Below are 23928 nucleotides of genomic sequence, written 5' to 3'. Positions count from 1 at the left end.
GGTGCATATGGGCCGTTTACAAATACACCAGAAAGAGGAGGTTGTCCCCGCGATGCTGACTGAAAAGGCTCCTCAGGGCTGTGTCCCAGGCGAGGTCTGGGGGCTGCGTCCACCACAGCGCCCCTGCCCGAAGGGTAAGGGGATGCGCACAGGCTCAGGCGCCTGCGGCCACGCGAGGGCTGCCCCCGCTCAGCCGCTGGGAGGTTTCCTAGCTGGTCAGCCTGCCCGTGCGGCTCTGCTTCCTGAGCCCCAGACCAAACCATTTCTCCAGCTGGATGTCCCCATATGTCCCAGGAGCAGGGCACAGCACCTCTTGCTTGTTTTAGGAAGACCAGGCCTTTGCTGGTCTGCGCCCGGAGTGCTCATTCCTGCGTCCTGCAGGGGGCGCTGTGCAGGTCACTAACCTCCCTCCTTTGCTGGTTCCCAACACAGTCCCTAGTCAGTAGCATCATATTGCAACAACCCACCTGCGCCTGCCAATTCGATCTCGGTACCTACCAGCTCCGTGTTCTCCTCCCACCTCAGAAAAGAAATAGAAACGCTCTAGCTTGGGAGAACATTTATGTTATCCCAGCCTACTTAATAGCAGAAAATTAGCACCGCAGAGTTGTATCATCTGACCCTGCGAACAAGGCATTCTTCAAATGTTAAAAATATGGATTCATTTCATCCTTCCCTCAGCCCTCTGAGGTCGATACTAAGTTAACTACCCATTTTACAGATGAGGAGAGTGAGTGAAGGCCAGAGCTATTAAGTGGTGGACCGAGGATTCAAACCAGGCAGTCTGACTTTGGGGCTCCCAGTCCTAACCACTCTGCTTTATGCCTGAGCTTTGACTGAAGGAAGAGTGTCAGCTGGGGCTAGGCCCATAAAGAAGGCTCGATGCCAATACAGTTTTGAGTGCACGGCTCTAGAGCAGGGATCGCCTGGATTCAAATCTTAGCTCTTAGACTTATTGGTACTGTGATAGTGGGCAGGTAATTTACAAAGTCCCAATTTGTTTCATTTGTAAAAATAGGAATAACAATTATTACTTCAGAGGGTTGTCAGAGAAAACAATGCAATACAGCAAGAGAACCCAGCAGGTAGGAAACACTCAATGAACGTGCACTGAGTGAAAGAGCACATGAATACAGTGCCACGGAAATCTTCACTGGAGTCATCAAAAGGGGAAATGACAGGAGCAGAACATTTGTAATTAGGGTGACCACACGTTTCAATTGTCCCAGGATGGCTCTGGTTTAGTTTGTTGTGGTGGCAAAATTATTAAAAACAGCTTTTATTTTCAAAAGTGCCCCAATTTGAATAATAAATTATTATAGTCACTCTAGTCAAAATTCCAGTTATTCTGCCTCTGATATGGAAATAGGCTTGGGCAGGATATTGAGATATGACCAAGTGGAAATGGGGTTCAAAACCAAGAGAAATTGCTATGAGTAGAGCATCTTGGTGATGTTGGGTGGGGGGTTTGAAGTCTAAGAAACCAGTATTCTTGTGGGACGTCCTTAAAACTAGAAGCCAGGAACATATTTTTTCACTTTCTCTAACGCCCTACAGCCTATGAATACTCAAAAGAATTTATTAACAATTAAGAAGGTTAGAAAAACACAACTTGCTGCTTTTTGTCCCTTGAGTCCAAGAACTCACCGATTTTGAATTAAACTAGCTCACTCAAAAATCAAGGGTAGTTTTTTTGACTAAGAAATGCAAATAGCTAACTAATCCTAACAAAGCACTGAGTATATTGTTTTGTCATGCTGATAAAAGAGAAAACAAGAACCCTAAATATATTACTATAATGATTTTAAGTAATTTTCCTTGTGCAATCCTGCTATTGCAATTTAGCTTCTGACTTGAAGAGCTTCACCACCGGAGTAAAAGAAACGGGGTGTACAGGACATAACCCAGCTCCACCAGGGAGTGAGCTGGCTTCCTACCAAAGGAAGGGGCAGCAAAGAGGAACCTGTGCTGTTAGGTGCTGCCCCCGTGTGGCCAGGAAGGTTTATAACCGCCACCACTTTTCCTTCAAAGGGGGAATTAATGCTTTCCGTACCAATCAGCTCTGGGAATAACCCCCGTTTCAGAGTATGGGAAGAGTTCAACATATTTAACAAACCTGCCTTTAAAAATGGTTTTTCAGCCCTAGCTGGTTTGGCTCACTGGTTAGAGCGTCGGCCTGCGGGCTGAAGGGTCCCAGGTTCGATTCCAGCCAAGGGCACGTTCCTCAGTTGCAGGCTTGATCCCCAGCCCTGGTCGGGGCTCATGCATGAAGCAACCAATCGATGTGTCCCTCTCACATCGATGTTTCTCTCCGCCCCCCCCCCCCGACTCTCCCGAAAGTGATGGAAAAAATACCCCTGGGTGAGGATTTTAAATAAAAGCTTTTTCAATTTTTGAATAAAGCTCAGTAGTTGCACTTTGATTGATGTTCATTCTTCAATAACACTTAACCCAAAGAGCTTTAAGGAGGACATGCAAGGTGAGCACATGCTGGCAGACAACTTGGGGGCCTGGCTCCTAACCCACAAGGTGGGGCAGGGGGGGAGGGAGAGGAGAGATGAGGAAACGAGCTGGAAGAGAGGATATGAGCCTCACCTCTATCAGGTGGGCCAGCCTCGGTGCCCGGCGCCACAGAAGACGGTGCTTCAATGAGCTAATGTCCACCAAGCAGCACACTCAGTGTCCAGAACATGGCCACTGCTCTATAACTACTGAGGGACAGTGTCAAAAAGGGAAATGATTCTGAAATCCATAGCAACACTAAATTACAGATATTAAAAAACTAAAAAAGTGCACAGAGAAAAGCTACAGTTTGGTCTAGTATTACAAATATAATACCAATTAACTCTTGTTTACAGGGACTACGTGCCACTTAAGCCTAATTCCCCTGTGGCACAATAACAACTGTGTATTCAAGTCAATACACATCTACTGAGTGCCTATTAGTTCCTGGAGACACAGAGAGATGAGTCAGGCACAACCCTGTCTTGGAGAAGCTTATAACAGAGTAGACACGAGGTGGGAATCTGTAACACAGCAAGGCGACTTAAGGGGCACAGAGGCACACGTACCTGCTGAGAACTCCTGGAAGGAGGAGATTTTTAACTCAGAGAGAGGGAATTACGGACAGCTTCCTGAAGGACGCTGTGCCTTATAGGATGGACGGATTCACTTATGTAACAAATATTACTGACACCTACTGCAGGCGAGGCACTGAAGACTCATCAATGAAGCCAACGGAACACTCTGTTCTGAGGAGTATTTCAATGTGGATGGACATACTCACTTGGCTGTGACACAAAAGGTCACACAGCTCCATGGACGTAACCATGGTGTGTAGGGGAGGGGCAGTGGGCATAGTGATTTAGGGCCAAGGATTTCAAGTCACTGACCTGGGACCATATCCCACATTGGCCACTTATTAGTGGTGTGATCTGAGCCACCTTACTTAATCCTGGTCAGCCTCAGTTTGCTCATTTGTGGCAGCGACGATACTGGTACGCACCCCCCAGGGCACCGGCATGATCAGTGGGATGGCCTGTGCTAAGTTCTTCCATAGGGCCTGGCCCAGGGGGGATGGCTGAGAAAAGCTGAACACCATTCTCCCACGATATCTGATCCCTGTCAAAGGTGTCAGGATTGGGGAATGTTGCCAACAGCCAGCCAGTCAATCCTGTTTTGTTTTTCCAACTAGTGATCCAGTGTCAATAAGGCTAAACCATGGGTGGCTGGGGGCAGAGAGAGACGCGGGGCCTGCTGAGGGGCTGGGAGATCAGGAAGCTCCTGAGAATATATCCAAAACTGTGTGTGTGTTTGCATCTTATGGAAAGAGTGTCTAAAGTGTTCACCAGCTTTCCAAAGGCTCTGTGACTATGAAGTACTTTGTAAGAATTCCCAGGGGGTTGGGTACCACAGTCCTCACTCGTTGACATCCATTCAGGCATGGATTGGGGTAGAAAAAGCTTACTAGTTGGCATCATAGTTCTTCTTTGAGAAACGAACGAGGAAATGGTTAAATGATCAGGAATTTATGGAAAACAGAGGAACAGGCCTGAAAAGGAAATGGGAGAGAGAAAGGGCTGCACAACCTCTGGGGAAGCACAACCTTGAGGGGCTGGCGGGCCTGCCTGAGTGGCCCGTAAAGATGAGGGCAGTCCAATCCCATTTCAGAAGCCAGGAGCTGCGTCTGATGCAATGGGGGGCCCTCTGCATCACCCTTGATGCTCCAGCAGAGGCCTGTCACAAAGAGATGGCTGGTGTCCTCACAGGGAATGAAAGAAGGTAGACCCTCCCCTGGAGAGATGCCTCGCAGAGAGAAGCAATGGCAAAGGCCTCAGGAAGTCAACGTAAGGGAAACACATGTCCCAGGGAAGGGGAAGGACTTTAGGAAGGACACACGGGTTTCCGCAGGATGTGTGGCTGGGCCCACCTCACCTAGAGCCTGCCTCACCTGGGGCCCGCCTCACCTGGAGCCCACGTCACCTGGAGCCCGCCTCACCTGGAGCCCACCTCACCTGGGGCCCGCCTCACCTGGAGCCCGCCTCACCTGCGGCCCGCCTCACCTGCGGCCCGCCTCACCTGGAGCCCGCCTCACCTGCGGCCCGCCTCACCTGCGGCCCGCCTCACCTGGGGCCCGCCTCACCTGCGGCCCGCCTCACCTGGGGCCCGCCTCACCTGGAGCCCATGCCACCTGGGGCCCGCCTCACCTGGGGCCCGCCTCACCTGGGGCCCGCCTCACCTGGGGCCCGCCTCACCTGCGGCCCGCCTCACCTGGGGCCCGCCTCACCTGGGGCCCGCCTCACCTGGGGCCCGCCTCACCTGGGGCCCGCCTCACCTGGAGCCCATGCCACCTGGAGCCCGCCTCACCTGGAGCCCGCCTCACCTGCGGCCCGCCTCACCTGGAGCCCGCCTCACCTGGAGCCCGCCTCACCTGGAGCCCGCCTCACCTGCGGCCCGCCTCACCTGGGGCCCGCCTCACCTGGGGCCCGCCTCACCTGGAGCCCGCCTCACCTGCGGCCCGCCTCACCTGGGGCCCGCCTCACCTGGGGCCCGCCTCACCTGCGGCCCGCCTCACCTGGGGCCCGCCTCACCTGCGGCCCGCCTCACCTGCGGCCCGCCTCACCTGCGGCCCGCCTCACCTGGAGCCCGCCTCACCTGGAGCCCGCCTCACCTGGGGCCCGCCTCACCTGGAGCCCGCCTCACCTGGGGCCCGCCTCACCTGGAGCCCGCCTCACCTGCGGCCCGCCTCACCTGGGGCCCGCCTCACCTGCGGCCCGCCTCACCTGCGGCCCGCCTCACCTGCGGCCCGCCTCACCTGGAGCCCGCCTCACCTGGGGCCCGCCTCACCTGGAGCCCGCCTCACCTGGGGCCCGCCTCACCTGGAGCCCGCCTCACCTGCAGCCCCAGAGCATGGTGATCCTGGCTGCTGAGCTACCTAGAGCTGCTCTGCAGAGACCTTTTATGTCTATGCTCTTGGGGTCAGGTGGAAAAAAACAAAAAGCACATTCGCACACACACGAATTCTTGCTACATGTGACTATGAAGGACCTTTCTAATAATCACAGAGCCCACATCTGCCAGTGAGAGTATCCTTTCTCTATTTCATACTGGTGGCGAGAATAATGTAGCTACTTAGGCTACATTCATTATATTTACTATCCTATATTCTGGGTGTTTCCCTAAGAGTTAAGACCAGCCTATAGCCCTTTCATTTCCGCATGCATTAGAGACAGTGCAGACCTGATCTTGCCCAGAGGCAGGTCTCTGACTGTCCAAATTTTACTAAGAAATAAAGCAGCTTGGAAGCAAACGGCTGTCACCTCAAATGACCCGCATCGAGTTGGATCTAAAAATGCACAGGCTTTTCAAGGTTCAACACATCTTCCCTGGAAGTTGCCTCCAGAATAGGCAAGTCCTCAGTACCTCGGTGTTTGTGGTCATCACATGTAGGAATGTAGGTAACTGACATTAAAGACGCGGATTGAAATAAAATTAGGTTTCATTGCTACTGCTTTTCTTTGAAACACTGAAGTGCTTTCCAAAAGCAGCATCCCAGCGGGCTCTGCTGGAGAGGTGCCTGGGGGCTCCAGAGTGGAGCCTGACCCAGTTCTCCATCGGCTGAAGCAAGGAGCAAGCCTGGTTCATTATTAAGTGTGGTCCTTACAGCCAGGAAGGACCCAGAGAGCATTTTTCTACTGACCCCACTGAGTGCTTCAGCGGTTCCTGCTGTAGCCCTCCCCTTCCCAAGTGTCTGCAACACAGTGAGCATTCGGGCAGAAAACAAGGCACCTGGCCGGTGGGGTTCTGAGCCCGTGGTGCCATTTACTTAACTTTCTGTCTTTTCTGTTTTTCAGAACAAGTCAGCCCTACCGGAAAAGAAGAATGCTAACATTTTATGCTGACAGAGTCTTCTCTAAAGAGGACACTCATAATTATAGTAACACCCATGTATCACTTAAAATGTGCCAGGCACTAACAATTGAGCTATAATCAAAGTATTGTCTAGGATAGCCATCTTCTTGACTGCCTGCCCACCATATACAGATGTCAAATACTTTCCTCTACATATCTTATGTCATCAACGTAACCCATATGGCAACATATGAAGTAGATGTTATATCATTTCTATTTTACAGATGAGGAAACTGAGGCACAGAGTGGTTGTTATGGTTTGAATTCTGTCCCCTTGAGAGTACAGGGACTTGGGCCCAAGAAAGGAAAAATACCAGGTGGCCAGGAAGCCAAGTTAAGACCAGGTGGCCAGAAGATGTCAAAACACAAGCGTAGTTGATCAAGGTTTGGCCTCAACATGACCTTCCTGGGGTGACAGTACTGAGTGACACCATCTTCCCTCAAAGCACAGGCAAGGAGACAGCTGCCAAGCAACCTGAGAGACAGAGGAAGTAACCCCACCCTGACGGGGAAAATCCCACTCCCCGAACCCTTTACAAGCCTCCTTTTCACAAAAGCCCGCCCTGTTCCCAGTTTATAAAAGCAGCGAAGCACAGCCAGCCCCCAGCCAGTTCACAGAACCACTTTTTTCTGTCCTGCCTCCCTTGTGCTCGAGCATAAGCTTAATAAAATCTGTCTAGAAGTGTCTCTGGGGTTTCCTCTTGATTTCTATCTTAGGGAACACAAGAACCCCAATGCTGGTAACAACCTCAGAAATCATATGTTGAAGCCATAACCCCCAATGTGACTGTATTTGGAGATAGGGCCTTTGAAGAGGTTTTTAAGATTAAATAAAGTCATAAGGGTGGGCCTAATTGAATAAGACTGGTGTCCTTATAAGAAGAGGAAGAGACACCAGGAGTTGTGGGCAGAGAAAAGGTCAAGTGTGGACCCAGGAAGAAGGCAGCTATCTGAAACCCAAAGAAAGACGCTGCAGGGGAAACCAAACCTGGCAACACCTTGATCTTGAACTTCCGGCCTCCAGAACTGTGAGAAAATCAATTTCTGTTCTTTAAGTCGCCCCGAGTAGACGAATACAGCGGTGTATAAACTTAAGGTAACCAGCATACATCTGGTAGAACAGGCATTCAAACCCAAGTTCATGCACTGACAAATTCCTGTCACCAGGCCATGCTGCCTCCTAGGAGCAGCAACAATGCTGGTTTTCCTGGGCGGGAGAGAGAGAAACATACCTCACTCTGCACCTGGGGAGCTCAGAGAGGACCTACAACCCCTCCCCTCCATAATCTGGCTAATATCAGAGGTCAGGGAGCCCTGGTCCCATTCTAAAGTGGCCCCAGATAATTCAAGGCCAGGAGCACACCAAGAAGAAAGTGCCCCTGGATTAGAGAATAAATACTTCAAAGGCCCCCAGGTCTAGATTTAGTGCTTCAACCTGGCCGTAAGGCTCCTCAGAGGTACATAGGAGCATCCACCATAGGCATTAACCAGCCCTGAAGAGGTCTGGGTGCCCTGCGCACATTGTCCACCAGTGCCCGCCACCACCCTTCCTTCCCCTCCTCACCTTCCCCCCTTTCCAGCCCCCAACACCTGGTCAGGGGTGTCCATGGAGGCAGAGAAATACAGCTGCAACCAGCTGAGGCCTGTGCTCTGTCCACCGCCCTGCTGTTCACACTGTCTTCTGGGATGGCCTAGGCTCAGGGACAACCTGAGGGAGGGGCCCAGGGGCAGCCTAGTGTGTGGCTGAGGCCTCTGGGCCACCTCGGCCACAGTCCTGCGCTTTCTCTTACACAAAAGGCTTTCTGCTGGCAAAGAAAGGCAGAAGCTCCACCGCCATGACAAATCCTCTACAATGCCTGGTCCACAGTGATTCTTTGCTAATCTGCTGAGTAGGGTGAACTGTCATCACACTGTGAACAATTAATATGTTTAAAAATAAGAACCAGAATGCCAATTTATTTACAGAGAGAAACATATGTCTGACCTGACGCTCAGGTTGGCTAACATGAAGATTTGTTCTCTGGAGGAAACCCACTCCTGTTTTAATCACCAGCCCACTGCAGGCTGATGAGCGAAAATGAAGCAGAGAAACCCCCTTCAGCATAAATGGCCAGAACCCGTGGAGGTTCATCACCAGTGTGACAGAGAGACAGGCCCTGGGTTGTGATTTAGGACGTAAACAGTTAATTGTATTAGTCATTTCCTGCCCAGGACAGGCTGCTATTATGAGGCCTATTTTTATCAATGGAAAAGTTGAGCAGAAGTGGGTTCAACCAAGAGACTTAGCCCAATGTTTCAAATGTCCCAGAACAAATTCTGTGTAAGTGTACACTTAAACATAAACTTGCAGGCATGTTGCATTAAACGTTTTCACACGACCATCATCATCTTACTAGCAGTGACCATTTTAAGTATTTTTTCTACAAAATTAAGAGCCTACAGTTGGTGGGGAGAGCACCGAGGATGGCACTGACATTTATGGACATACTACACGCTTTACGACACTGAGCACATGTTCCTGAAACCCTACAAAGTGTGAGCTACATTTGCTATTTTATATACAAGAAACTGTGGCTCAGAGAACTTAGCTGAATCGCCCAAGATCACACAGTAAATAAGCAGCAGCTGGAGTTTCATCAGAGGTTTAATTCTCAGGGTAGATTATTATCTTGATTTCAGAGAAGAGGAAACCAGCTCAGCAAAGTTCAGCAAAGTGACCCAGCTGAGGACCAGTTTGATGCCCACCCTAGTCCTGATCCCACTGTTCTTTGTTACATTAGCTGTTCTATAAACAGGAGGCTTAATCCAAAGGAGGCTCGTTGGGACCAGGCCTGTTCCATGGACCTCTGATCACCCAGCACATACCTCATGCCCAGTAACGTTAGTGTCAAATGAAGACACGTGAGCTGGAGACAGACCGAGGGGGAGGTATGGTGGCGAGAGGGGGCCGGATCTGATTGGGCGCCCTGGACCACCAATTCCTGGCTGTGCCCTTGGCAAGTTAATTGTCACCAGTTTCTGTATCCTTGGAGGGATAGCCCTGCCCTTGCACGTGCTGTGAGGATTCAAGGGGGTGTGTGCGGGAACCTGGCAGGGAGCCCAGCACAGTCACTTTTACCATAACAACATGCTTACAGCCTGGGGTCTAAACCAGAGCATCCAGGTTTGAATCCCAGGTCCCCCACTAATTCCTGAGTGATGCAGAGCAGTTACTGTGCTCAGCTTTCTAACCTGTAAAATGGAGGCAACAATAGTACTTATGTCCTAAGAAACATCGGGAGCAACAAATGGCATCATACATCTAATATGCTCAGAATGGTAGACGGTGCGTGTTCAGTGTGTGAGCTATTATTATGACTATCTCTAAATGATCAACAAATCCCGATCTAGGCCATGCCCAGTAATAGAAAGGTCACATAAAAATATCCAGGGGGTGTAGGTTAGCTGTCATGCGCTTCCAAGTGCCTCCACTGTAAGATCTGAGGGCCAGTCCTTCCGGAGACTAATTCCTGCCCAGTGCCCAACCCAGTCCTTATCTGACAACAGGAGCTCCATCTTCACTAGCAGGTGGGGCCTTCGCACAGGCTTGCAGTCTGGAGCCCACATTCCAGGGCCCTGGGACACCTGGACCAATGAGCAAGGACACTTGAGTCCTTGCTGTGTTTGCAGTCCTGTATCTGGGCTTCCAGCTGGTTCCTCATCGACACTGGGCACCCAGCTAGACCCAGAGTCCTGTCCTAGGGCTTAGCCCCCAAGCAGAGCTCTGTGCTAATTTCCTCTCTAGGTGCCAGTGGGATCTAGAAGCTCATTGTCATGATGTCCCTCTGTCCCAGCCCTGACCCCGAGCTTCAGACAGACCATCAAGATGCTCATGCTACAAACACCCGCTCTTTAGATGGTGCCCTCGGGACAAGGGGTGGACCCACTGAACCTTTGGAGAGTAGGATTTGGGCCATTCCTGCACTCACCCAAGAGACATGGGACAAGTACAGAAATCAATATTTTGTTGAACTGTTCAAAAATTCAAACTCTTCCACAAAAGACTATTTCTTACGTAATGTGAAGTCACGGCTCTTATGAAGTGTGGAGATAGGAAAGGGACCCCTTAAACCTGACACCTGACCTGTCAACTCCCCCTAGTCAAACTCCCAATCTTGACCCTTCCCAGACAGTTGCATCCTGTGGCAGCCCAAGGCCCAGGTTGGCTCAGAGTCACCACAAAGCATTGCTAAGAAATGATCTGACAGTCACCACAGAAACTCCTCCTGGTGGGACAGTGAACACGTTACACAAAAGGGAACTTCTGTTGCTAGAGACACTTGAATGCCAACAAAAGCCTAGTCTGTGACAGTAAACACCGGATTCCCGGCCCACTCTCTCAGAGCTTGAGTAAGAGCCCGTGCAAGTCCAGGCCAAGAAGCGAGGCTGGCAGGGTTCCTGCAGAAGAGCAGCAGATGTCTTCGCTCCTGGGAAGCCATCCTTCCTCCCTGAGAGTGTGAATGGTATTTTAGTCTTGCCCACAGGAGTCTTGGAAGAGACTGGAGGCAAGTTCTATGGTCCACATGGCTGACTTACACCACGGAGTCTAGAGTCTAGGTCCAGTGCTGGAAGGTCGAGAAATGCTATTTGCAGAGGAAGCATAGAGCAAGACCACAGTGAACACCCAGGCTTTGCACGTAAAGCAGGCCATGGTATTTTGCTGGGGGAGGCAAGATGGCCATGTGAGCTCTAGGGGAGATGCTGATTCAAAGAGAGGCACAGAGAGAGCCTCAGGTCAGGAGTCAGGCTGAGCCCCTGGGCTGGGGGCCAGGGGACTGAGGCAGCAGGGAACAGCCAGCGCGGGGACACTGGCGAGATGGGGAGTTACACAGTGCAATCCCAACTAGTGACAAGTCTACTTGTAATACGCGAATTGCAATACTCGAATAGACAAGAGTATCGTTCTTAAGCACGGTTAGCCATAAGTATGCTCTACTGGTTGTGTCTGAGGCAATTCAGAACTAATTGATCCTTTAAAATGTGCACAACAGAGACTCCACTAAGGATGATGCCACTTGGATCCCAAATAAAGTCCTTCCTCTGAACAGCTGAAGTGCAAAAACAGCCGGTCCTTGTTATTTATAGGTTCCGCGTTTGCAAGTTCACCTCCTCGCTGAAACTTATTTGTAACCCTGAAATGAGCACTCGTGGCACTTTTGTGGTCACTTGTGGACAGATAAAGTGGCAAAACACTGGAGTTGTGTGATGCCCACATTCCCACTAAGGTTGAACAAGGCAATCTGTGGCCTTCTTATTTCAGCTCTCCTGCTGCATGTAAGTGTCCTTTTCGTGGTCGGTTACAGCCTTGTTTTTTGCTTTTTGTTGGTGACTTCACTGTTTAAAATGTACCCCCTGCCCCAAGCACAGTGCTCAAATGCTGTCTAGTGTCCCTAAGTGCGAGAAGGCTGGGCTGTACTTTATGGAGAAAATGTGTATGTCACGTGAGCTTTGTGCAGGCGTGAGTTCCAGAGCTGTTGGCTGTGAGTTCAGTGTGAATGAACCAACAATCTATATTAAGTAAGGTGTCTTTAAACAGAAACACACATCAACAAGGTTATGCATTGATAGGTTGTGAAAATGCAGTGACAGGAGGCTCAGGGAACCTAACCCTGCATTTCCCCTGGGGCAATGGTTCAGAATTTGCTAATTCAGTGTTGGTATTGCCTTCATAGAACTTCATAGAATCGCAAATAATGAGAAATGGCTGTACCCACCCTTCATCCCAGGCAAGGGGCAGTGAAGGTGGGCTTGGTAACTCTAAACCTTCCCAGGTCTTGGTGTGGGAGGCTGTAGGCGGAACCAGGAACCACAAAACCCTGGGTTCTTGTCCTGGTGCTGCTACTACCTGGTGACTTTTCCTCATCTGACAAATAAGAGGGGGGAAGAGGGAACTGAGGAGGGAGAAGGGTTTGGGCTGAAAGATCGCTCAAGGACTTTTCCAACTGTAAAATACCTCTCACACATTGTGTCCCTTCCTGTCCCCACTGGTCACTCACTCGGCTCCAGCCACACTGGCCTCCAGGCACGAGCTGACCTTGGGCTTTTCCCCTTACCTACTTTGTCCCCTCCCTCACCTCTTTTTAATTTTTATTTATTTTTGGTTAATCCTCACCTGAGGATAGTTTTTCCATTTATTTCTAGAGAGTGGAAGGGAGAGAGGGAGGGGGAGAGAAACATCGACTGGTGGCCTCTCACACGTGCTCCGACTGGGCCAGAGATCAAACCTGCGACCCAGGTACGTGCCCTTGACCTGGAGTTGAACCCCTTGCAACTCTCTGAAGAATCACAGTAAACACCAGGGAGAAGTGACAATTGACAGTTTCCTGCAAAATGGGGCAACTTTAGTTGATATTTACATAGAACTTTGGAGTATTCCCCCCCCCCCCCCCCATTAATAAAGCTGGTATAAGGCCACTGGTGACTAAAGCCCAAATCTTTTCAACCAGGACTCTGGAGGCTGACGTCAGACTGGGCTTCAACCACAGGCACCAGGATAGGAAGAGTTTTTATCCATTCACCCTCAGACAGACAGACAGGCTGTCAATTAAACTGTTAATGTCACTGCTTTGGGAACTGATCCCAACACTTCTTCAACACGATGCAACTGACACAGCTGCAAGTCACCACTTCCTGCTGTAATCCCAGGCATATTGTAGCCGCTCTTCTTAAATGAGATTACCATTTTCCCTGCCCTATTATTTTCTCCTGCTCCCCTCCCCAGTGTGACTGGTCTCCTACTGCCTTGCATGGACCAGCTGTTGAATAAATATGAGCTAAATGAGTGGCTGGCGGAACCCGTTGCACACAGGTGTCGAGAGCTGTGACTCCCGGTGTCAGTGCAGAGACTGAGAACATGGAAGCAGGACCACTGCGATGATTTCCTGAGAAGCAGCAGAGCCGGGGCAGAGAAGAACTCGGGCTCTGTTCTTTGAGGCTTCGCTTTTTGATGAGATTTTAGACAGGAGGCCTCGCAAGGAGGGGATGGCGTGGCTCAGCGATGGAGCTATTCCAAAAGTGCTGTAGGAGGAACCATCATTTCTCCACAAATTTTATTGACTGCAAAGAAATAAGACCTGTTTGCATGACTCCCACAACACTGGTGCTGGAATGAGGTTCTCAGACAACAGCCCCCAGAGAACAAGGCTGAATATCTGTTGGCAATTTTCCAGGCAGCCTTAGACGGTCAGCTCCAGGGTCCCCAAGTCCCGACCAGCTGGCCCTTCCTGGAGGACCGAGCCCCGACAGATCAATCACCCCTGCTGCCTCGGCCTGAGGCTGCGTCGTTTGGTGACTACACATGGCCCCGTGTTCTCTGCCAGGATCCCATGGGACCGTCCACACCCCTGCTGCTCTGCCATGCTCAGGATGCCCATCTCCGCCCATCGCCGCCCATCGCCTCACCCGTTCCCTGCTGCCTGCCTTCAGGGGAAGAGGGAAGCCCGCCTGCCTTCCCTTAACTAGCCTCTCCGGGCATCTGCCACCACAGGGCGCAGCTGCCAACAGTTGGATGACAGTGCATCTCATTTCAAGAGCGCCCTTCAAAACTCAGGGCTCACAGAGCTGCCAATTCCTCGAGGGCTCATTCAGCAGGGGTAGTGACCAGAAGTTAATAAGGGACAGGGAGGCTGAGGTCCTGCCAGGAACACAGCATTATGGTTGGCCGTGTTGGCAAATACAGGGAGGAAAACAGTTTTACCAACACAGAAGCTGTCCTCTGCGCGAGGAGACAAATGATCGTCCGAGGCCAGTGAATGGCGCAGTGTCAGAGAGGCGAGTGTCGCTCTGCTCGCTGCAAACGGCCTGGCCCAGCGTCAGGAAGCCTGGCTTTGGGTCCCGCGCTTCTGAGACCAGCTGTGCGCTCTCGGGCAGGTCACGCTGCTTCCCCGCACTCCTTCCACTTCTCCTCAGGCTTGAAGGAGACGGTCCTTATTTTCTTTGTGAATGTCCACCTAAAAGCCATGCACAGGAAGGCGGATGGCATTCTTCCAGGACGTGGTACGTTCGCCACTGGCTCTGTGCCTTGGTGTCTTGATTCTACTATGTTAATAATCACCATCTTCACTAGAGACATTTTCACTGACTGACTGAAACGTGGGAATGACATTTGCCGCAGATCGCACGTCCCAAAGATACACACAAGAAAGCCTCCCATGCTACGCGCTCTCTGCATGTGACCTTGTCACCTGCCCTCAAGAGATGGAGCCCATGTCTCCACGCTCTGCCTCGGCTGTGGCCTCTCCGATAAGGTCAAAGTGGTGCGGTGCCCTTCCCAGGAACAGCCTCGTCTCACCTGGTGGCTCCAGCTTCCTGCTTCTTGGAAGCCAGATGCCACATGAGATGTACACCTGCGCTGCGAGAAACCCAGGCCATGTGGAGAGGCCCTGGAGGGTGACAGGCCACAGGACGAGAGAGACGGAGGGGCACCGAGCCGCTGGGCACAAGGGTGAAGAAGCCATCGCGAAGCGGATGCTCCAGCCCCAGCTGCCCCCGTGTGGATCAGAAAGGAGCTGCACTGCTGAACCCTTCCCCGAGTCCACAAAATCTTGAGCAAATATGTAGCCGTTTTAAGCTATGGTTGTCTTAGGGTTACGCAGTACTTAGGATTAGATAACAGAAACAGTGTCATCTGCATTACTGGACAAATAAGGATGGACCTTATCTTAACAGACCTGTTCCTAAAAGCATTCACTGAAAATGAACACAAATGCACATATAACATTATTTTTAAATCTTCTGCACTTACAGAAAGGGGGAGAATCACACAGTCATTTGCTGAGGTATCATCTCCTGGGAAAGCACATGATTCACCCTTTACAGCCAGGGGAGACACCCCATTCCTGACACCACAGCTCAGCACTGAGCACAATGCACGGAACTGGCCGTCTGTTTGCTGTCTGCCCTTGAAGCAGGGGACGTATCCAGTCCTCTTTGTAGCAGGAATAATAATAATAGCTAATGCATAAAGAATGCCTATTATGCACCATATATCTTATGTTTACAATACATCAACTCACTCAATGTTTAGGGTAGCCCTATGAGGTAGATATTATTATTACCCTCACTATAGATGAGGAAACTGAGGTACAGAGAGGCTACAGTAACTGAGGTACAGTAACTTGCCCAAGGCTGAGTAACTTACCCAGATAGTAAGCAGCAGACCCTGGCTTTGAACCCACGCAGTCTGAGTCCAGAGTCCATGCCCCTAACCATTACACCACACAGCCTCTCCCTTGGCCTTGGGCATTCAATAAATGCTGTTGATGCTATTAACACATCTACAACAGAAATCAGCTCCAAACTTCTCACACAGATTTGGATTTCTGAAAGAAAAAACCCTGAGCCACATGAATTAAAAATCAATTACAAGAACTACATGCAGACATAAAAATCCCATACAAATGCTAAGTAATGATAATGAACGTGCTACACAGACCAGAAATAAATCTGAATGAGAAAAGATACTCCCCACCCCTTCCTGTTTATCTATTAGTGCTAATCTAGTCGGTAGCCGCTAATGTAATTACTTCATGAAAACCTATGCTAATAGGAACCAAGGGAGGCCACAGACAAAGCTCACAGATGAATGTATTAGAATCTCATGTTCATTCATCGTTCATTTCAGAAAGTTCGGCTACCAAACCTACTCAGGGACCGACTGGCATCATCTCCTTCCCCTTTCTCTCCGTCGGGGGCAGGTTACCACGACGAGAGTGTGGAGAAAAGCAAAGCTTTCACAAAATCCAGTGTCTGGATAAAAAGTCCACGAGCAGCTGAGAACGGATCACAAATGGCCACAAAAGAACTGGAAGGTCGGTATAGACAGACTCTGTCTCCTTGCCGGCAGAAGATGCATGAAAATGATGCCTCATTTATGAGGTTTCAAACTTTTTTTTTTTTTTACTATCAACGCATAGTTTAGTAGACCAGCACCACCAGCAGTACCTGAGAGCGTAACAGAAATGCAGTCCCTTATTCTTACCCAAAACTGCTGAATGTATCAACTTGCACAGAAAAGTCTGAAAGCAACTGCAAGGGACTGGGCCATGTGAGCCTGGGTGACCGGCAAAAGAAAGGGGGAGTCTGTCCTCGAGCAGTGAGGCTCCAGTTCCCTCACCATTTCCGACTCCAACATCTCTGTTACTTCCACCCAAATTTCCAGGCAGCCAATGTGACCTTAAAGCTCAGGGACGCGATGGCTGGGAGTGTGTGTGTGTGGGGGGGGCATGACACTTTCTTGGGCTTTGGCGTGAAATGCATCTAAGTCTGAGTCCCAGTTCCTAGCTGTGTGAGAAAACAAATTTATAATACGGGGGAAATAAGCACGATGCCTTGTGTCTGCGGGAAATTGCACGTAGGTCCCTGTGCCAGCCACCTGTCTCCAGCCCTGGAGAGTACACCAGAGAACTACTCTTTCCTTCCTTCTCCAGATATGATGAGAGATCAGGCTGAACAATTTCCTTGCCAGGTGCCATGGATCAGAACGGCCGCATCCCATTTGGAACCTTCAGATCGCTCAGGATTAGAAGCGACTTCACATTAGAGATGAAGACACATTCATTTTAGGTGAGGACGCCGAAGCCCAGAAAATGTAATGCTTGGGATAATACAATCTTCCTCACCCAGTTCCTTTACTATGGATTTAAAAGACCAGTGTTCTAAAGGCAGTTCTAAAAGCTTCCCCGTGCAAATATCCTGAAAATGATGCTACTCACTGACAGTAGGATAGGTGGTCAGAGGCCCAGGAGACCCACTTTTGAATGCCATCTCCACTACGAATTGTGTGACTCTAGGGGTCATTTACTTATTTTCTGGGACTCACTTTTTTTTTTTTTTCCAGCTGTAAAGGAGGCCTGTTAGAACCTCTCTATGGTCACTTTCAGCTATAAGCAATTCAATGATTCCAAATAAAAGGTAGCTTTTGTCCATATCCTTAAAGATGTGATTTTCCATATTGTCCACAAGGTGGCAGCACATCGCCTTTACAGAAGTCCGAGCAGAGTGACACAAAGGCTGGGAAAGAACTCCAAGAAACTAGCACAGATTTTTCAAAGCATTAAGTTTTCTGCAATCCAACTACTAAAATTTTACTTTTGTGTTGATAATTCAAGCATGTGGCCAGCCATGTGCCACATGCCATGAGAAAAGTTTTATAGCCCTCAATTTGGATTTTAAGGTATTAAAGTAGGGTGAGCACAGGGGAGAGGCTAAAATAATGGGAATTTAGAAACTCAAGCTATCCGACCACCAAATAGGGCAAGGAGTTGCCTTCCTGATAAACGAAGCATGAGAGGCAATTATTTACAAAAGGTTTGAATACACAAAAATTTAAAAAATAGTTTTACGTGGAAAAATGACACAAAATAAAGAGAAAAAAATGATTACTAAAAAATATTTAAGATTATAATAGTTTTGAATTTAAAAATGCATAGGGACAAAACAGCAGTGTGGCATACTGAATTAGATCCTGGAACAGAAAAAAGACATTAGAAGAAAAACTGGTAAAAATCAGAATAAAGTATTTAGCTTTGTACCAAAGTTAATTAATTTCTTGGTTTTGACAAATGTACTATGGTCACGTAAGACAGGACATTAGGGGACGCTGGGTGATGGGGATCGAAGGATGCTGTCCTATCTTTGCAATTTTTCTGTAAATCTGAAATTGTTCCACAATAAAACTTTTATCTAAAAAATGCATAGAAAAATAAGAGGGGAAAAAATAGCCAAGAATTGACAGAAACACAAAGAGTTTCATAGGAAATGTCCTGTCTCGATGATGATTTAAGAAGGGAAAATTTGAAAGTAGGAGGTAGCAGCTCACATGCAATAAAACAAAGATAAATAAATAAAAATGACAAAGCCTGGGGTGAAGTGGGCAGTGGGTGAAGAGGTGTGTTCTAGGATATTACTGATGGAATTATATGCTGCTGCAGCCTTTCTGAAAGCAATTTTGCAATAAGTGACAGAAGCCATAAACTGATAGCCTTTGACCTGGTAATATCAGTTTTAGCGGCCTATACCAAAGAAATAATTTAAAAGAAAAAATAGACACCTATTTTTATGAAGCCGTAGATCTGCTTTGTAGTTCTGGAAGTTGTTCCCATGACCAATGGGTGCCTAGACGAACTATGGTGCCAAAAATTACATGGAATATCATAATGGAATTAAGAATCTGAGAACTGTAGAAAGGAATATGTGAAATAATTTTTAAAGAGCTCACTCTGTGCAATGTAGTGTCCTTGAATGGGTCCTGGAACAGAAGGATATTAGTAGAAAAAAAGGGAAATGTGAATAAAGTCCATAGTTTAGTTAATATTAACTTCTTAGTTTTGATGATTGTGCCATAATTATGAGGATGTTATTAGGCAAAGCCAGCTGAAGGGTATATGGAAACTCAATCTTTGCAACCCTTTTATAAATCTTTTTTTAAAGTTAAAACAAAGAGCTCAGAATTATACACAAACTCACTTATATTGCTATCAACTACAAAAATACTTACTGTATAAATATTAGGTAGGCTCGAAAAAACATTTTCAAAGTTATAAAAATACTCTTCTCTTTGGGGGGTGGAGGGAAGGAGGAGGGAAAGAGCGAGAGACAGACAGAGAGACAGTCATTTGGTGTTGCCATTGCCAGAGGTCTCACTGAATTAACGACTGTCAAGATGCCCAGACTCACGGTGGCTGGAGAGGATCAGGAAGTATCCACATCCTGACAGTCTAAAAATAATTTTTATTTACTTATTTATTTAGCATGTAAGTCTTATTTAGGGAGTAAGGAAGACATTTGCTATAATAATCTTTTTAGTAATCACTCCTCAGGGGCTACATTTAGAATTTTATGATATATGAAATTAAATATTTTTCTTTTAAAGGCAAGATACTTTCTACTTATCAGTTTCCTAGTCCATGGCAGACTGAAAAATGTGAATGTTTATCTAAAGAAGCCACATACTTCTACAGAGCGTGAACATTTGGGAAATCCTGGTCTTCTGGCTACTGGCCCCTCTTAGGCGCCCTAGGCAGCATTAGAGGTGGGGCTGACTAAGAGGGGAGATGGAGGGTGATGGTGATGGGGGGCTCCTCCAGGGCGGCTTCATTAAAGTCCGTTCTAAACTCACTGGCTTCTCCAGGATTTGTAAACAGTAATTGCACTTAGGCCTGCTGGATTTGGAAATAGCCGTAATTCTGAAAGCACATCTTGGCTTTCCCCACAGGGCTTCCCTTGGCCTGATTCCACGAGGGGGCGGCGCGACCACACAACCCGAGGAGCAGCGCAGCGACACGGCTCAGCATCTGCGAAGGGACATCAACGGGGCCATCTGCACAGTGGTCCCAAAGGGTGTGCGTCCGCCAATCCCCAGCAACGCAGATTCTCCCCACTCCCAGTCCCGCTTCCTCCCGCTGCGGGCCCGCCTTCGTCACAGGGCTGAAATCACACTACTGAGGGATGAGCCGGAAAAAGCCGCATCCATTGCACTTCAGAGTCTAGAGTTCATCTCGGGCTCAAGTCAGGCCCGCAAGCGGGTCCACAGTCCTCCACCCATTCACTGGAAATGAGTTTTGCTCGGGTGTTTGTCCTTTGCTTCCAGGGACTAATGCTGTGAAATTCCAACAGACAATAAGCACATTTCTCTTTATCTCTAAATATCTGGAATTTGTTGAGGACAGCGATCACATTATTTGCTGGATGCCCCTAAATAAAGTTCCAAGTGAGACTTTTCTCTAGACAGTCTGGTCAGAGCATGGTTGGACTCTGGCGCCAGGTGGCCTGAGTTCAAACTCTGACTCCACTCCTTATTAGCTGTTGAACTTTCTATGCCTCAGTTTCCTCATATGCAATATGAAGATAATGACACTGGCCCACTACATTTTCATGAGGATGCAAGTCAACAAAAATAGTCTTTAGGATCCTGCCTGGCAAAAAGTCAGCACTCAAAATAAAGATTCATTATTATAATTGTTTTATAATGAGGCACTAGACAAACCATCGCATTCCATAAGGAACTGGGCTACTTTTGACTTATGCACAGTGTGATTTATATAAAGTGGGGCTTGAAAACTCTTTTCCCCTCCCTATATGCTTGGGGTCCTCAACAGCAACAGTGACTTTCTAGAGCATGGGGACCTTCAGATTCAAGGTGGGAAGGGTAGTTAGAAGCAGGTGCATTTTGCAGAAGTCACTTTAAGACTCTGAGATGCCCTTAGAGATACGTGTCATTCACCCTCATGTACATAGACACAGTGACAATGCCCTTATATTTTCTGTGCCTCTTAGAGAAAGCGTTCGTTCTCATAAGTCCTCTCAGATCTTTTATAGAACAAAGTAAGATATACAATAAATAATAAAATACATGCACATCTTTGCCTAGAACTGAGTGCAACTTCAGTAACTTATGACAAAGCCAAGCCTCCTTACTAACACGAACAAATTCACAGTAGGTGTGGGAACAGACACGCTGGCTACAGAAAGGCGGCAGATAAAGAATCTGGTAAGCAATACAACTGGGAGGAAAAAAAGGGAGCTCCGATTTGGGTGGTATGTCAACCAGGCCTCCATTCCTGGCACCGGTTCCACCCCCAATCCAGGCAGCGCCCTCTCCACCCTCACGTGTCAGTCTCAAAGGGCTTTACAGACCTCACCCCCCAGCCCTTAGGAGTGGAGAAAGGGCCCGGCCAGGCACTCAGCTGGCTGCAGCCTGGTCCCACACACCAAAGGGCTGCAGGCTTGATTCCCGGTCAGAGCACATACTTAGGTTGTGGGTTCGATCCCCAGTCGGAGCGTGTATGGGTGGCACCGATCGATGTTTCTCTCTGACATTGATGTTTCTCTCTCTCTCCCTTCCCCTCTCTCTAAAATCAATAAAAACACCTTTGGGTCCTTAAGTGAGGAATTAAAAAAAAAAAAAGTAGAGAGAGATACCGCCACCGTTCACCCCTCCTCCAGCCTGTGCTCATGGCCCCTGCAAATCACCTGGTAGCAAAGCAAATTATTCACACCCCACCTTCCTGTTTTACTGCGTCCCTTCCTCGCCATAAAACGTATGGTTAAAGGCCAGCATGCCAGCGGCAGGCCCAGGGCTTGTTCAGAGCACCTTCGTGTGGTCAGGCCGCGCTCAGAAGAAAGCTGCGCAGACCAGGAGCCGCAGGGACTTCCCCAGAAGCCTCGAGAGTCTTACAGAGCTGATGGCCACTTGGCGGTTTCTGGCAAAGAGCCCGGGTTCTGAACCTGCACGGTGTGACCGCCACTAAGGGAGCCCATGTGCTATTTTATTCACAGACACAGATCCGCTCTGAGATTCAGAAAAAATATCTAGAACCAGCTTCATAATCTGCAAATGAAAATGAAATATGCAAAATGAAAATGCAGGACCCTTGTTAAAAAAAAAACAAAAAACAGGAAGAAAATGCTGTAACAGTATTAAAATATGAAACTTTTAATTTTTACATTCTCCTTCCTGACTTACGGTGTTTTTAACTTGATATTAATGTCATGCTCCCTTGGGTATGGGGATGCTTGCAGGGTGAGTGCAGACCATCACAGGCACCCGGGAGCCCTGCTCACCCCCACAGACCATCGTCTTCCAGGCTCCCCCTCCACCAGCTGCTGGATCGACCCCGGCCAGAGGTAGGGACATTATGTCCTGGCCAGAGGTGGTGAATCCCCCTTTCCCATGGACTCACCCACCCCTACCCTCCAACTCAAAGCAGACTTGTTTCCCTCAAGTTTCTTGCAACATCTGTGCCAGGACATGCCAGGTACCTAGATTGAGAGTTGGCAGGCTTAACCCCCACTGAGTCACCCACTAAACACCCCAGGTGCCATCAGCCTGGGCTGGGCAGGCCACTACTTTGACCCTTCCCGAGACACCATGGAGCTTGTGTGCACAACACCAACTCTCCCCGTGCTCATACCTAGTCCCCTACAGGGGTGGGAGGCAACGGAGGTTGTTGGGTGGGGACAGGTGTAGGGAGGTGTGGCAGGGCCTGGGGTAGGGAGGTGGCGGGGCTGTGCATAAGCCAAGGTGCATGCTCCATTGCCCCACTGGGCTTCACTTAGTAATACACAAAGTCAAAGGTAAAATTAGTAAGAATTTCAATATGGCGGCTGCATTGCATTAAACCCCAAGCCCGGGGCCCTGATTCTCAACACAGGGTCCTGTGCAAATACGTGACCCCATGCCTGTACCACTGGTGCCCCACCAGAAGGCCAGAAGCAGAAGTTCACCCTCACTTTTCATCATAAAGCACGCCTGCGTTTACAACAGGCATGGCAGAGGCTTCCCCGTGCACAGGTGAGGCCTCCCTGGAGGAGGCAGTGTGAAGGGTCTCTTCCCATCTGTGCGGCTCTGAGAGGCAGAACCTGGTTCACCTTTAAAGGCTTCTGAAGCCCACCCAGTCAGACAATGATTTTAACTCGCTCCACTGTGCAAACAACCGATGTACTGAGATACAGGCAGAGTCGTGATGATTTCAGCAATCCTCCCAGAGCTAACCTCGTCTAGGGATTTACGTGCTGTGAGTTAAGTGCTGTGAGACAGAAAAGAGAGCGGATCGGGGGATAATTACTTAACAAGCGGCTCTGCATCGATGTTTTGCAAAAACTGGGCTGTTATCCAGAGTCATTACTTTGAGGTGAGATATAACCTAGTTGCTGAAAGCACGTTTTTACAAACCTTGGCTTCTGGGTCACTGTTGATGCTACAAGAATCGTCATCATCAGCATGGGGGGCATTTCTAGAAAAAAACATACAAACAAACAGAAAACAAGACTTAGAACTATATTGCAAACTCTGGTGGCAAAAAGCCACCCATCACAGCCGGTCCTTCCAATGCCCTACCTGAGCTTCAAAGATGCATAGCGTAGCGTTGCTCCTTCAAACTCTTTGAGACTGGGGTCTGGGTTAACTGTGGCTGCGTGCAGATCCTGGAGGGAGACAGACACCTGTTAGTGGAGAGTGGGGAGGGCCCGGGACATGGCTGCAAAAGTCACGAGGGAGGAGAGCCCTCCCGGCCCGAGGCAGAGTGCACGTGAGCTTAGGCAGGAGGAGGCATGCAAGGGCCGCTGGATGCTGACTCGGTGCAAGGCGCCGCTCACAAGACAACAGGCAACCTGGGCAATCAGCTGGAAGTCATTCACAGGGGGAGACGTCCAAAAAGGCCACGTGTGTGAGCTGGACGTCCCTAGCAAGAAGCCCCATCATTCCGTCCCTGCAGAATGCATGATATTCACAGAGGAGAGAAAAGTACAGCCACAGCCATGCACAAAGGACAACAGAGTAAATGATCTAAAAGCTGACAATATACTTGCCTTCCAAATGTCACTATTAATCTTTCCCCCATTCAGAACAGCAAAATCACTCCATGGCTGTTTCTAGACATATAATTATCCACACAGGAAAAAAGCACATTCATTTAAAATAAAAATAAAGGAAAGGAAAGGAAAACAAAAACACAAGACACTGTTGTTAGAATTGGTATT

The 23928-nt window shown here is 48.9% G+C and overlaps 1 protein-coding gene across 9 annotated transcripts in view; it reads right to left on the bottom strand.

Annotated features, from left to right (window-relative positions):
- APBB2 (amyloid beta precursor protein binding family B member 2) overlaps positions 1-23928 on the bottom strand; it is a 301532-nt gene that overhangs the window by 65005 nt on the left and 212599 nt on the right. For all 9 annotated transcript variants that reach the window (XM_087827688.1, XM_087827708.1, XM_087827703.1 and 6 more), the window contains 3 exons: positions 23758-23820; positions 23288-23373; positions 23123-23183 (listed from right to left, as the gene is read on the bottom strand). In XM_087827688.1, coding sequence (XP_087683814.1) covers positions 23123-23183; positions 23288-23373; positions 23758-23820 — 210 coding nt within the window. The remainder of the gene's footprint in view (positions 1-23122; positions 23184-23287; positions 23374-23757; positions 23821-23928) is intronic.

The sequence above is a fragment of the Miniopterus natalensis genome, chromosome 1 (assembly GCF_054644295.1).
Source record: "Miniopterus natalensis isolate mMinNat1 chromosome 1, mMinNat1.hap1, whole genome shotgun sequence".
Classification (NCBI taxonomy): domain Eukaryota; kingdom Metazoa; phylum Chordata; class Mammalia; order Chiroptera; family Miniopteridae; genus Miniopterus; species Miniopterus natalensis.
The sequence above is the reverse complement of the archived record's forward strand: the minus strand, read 5'-3'. Positions and strand labels throughout refer to the sequence as shown.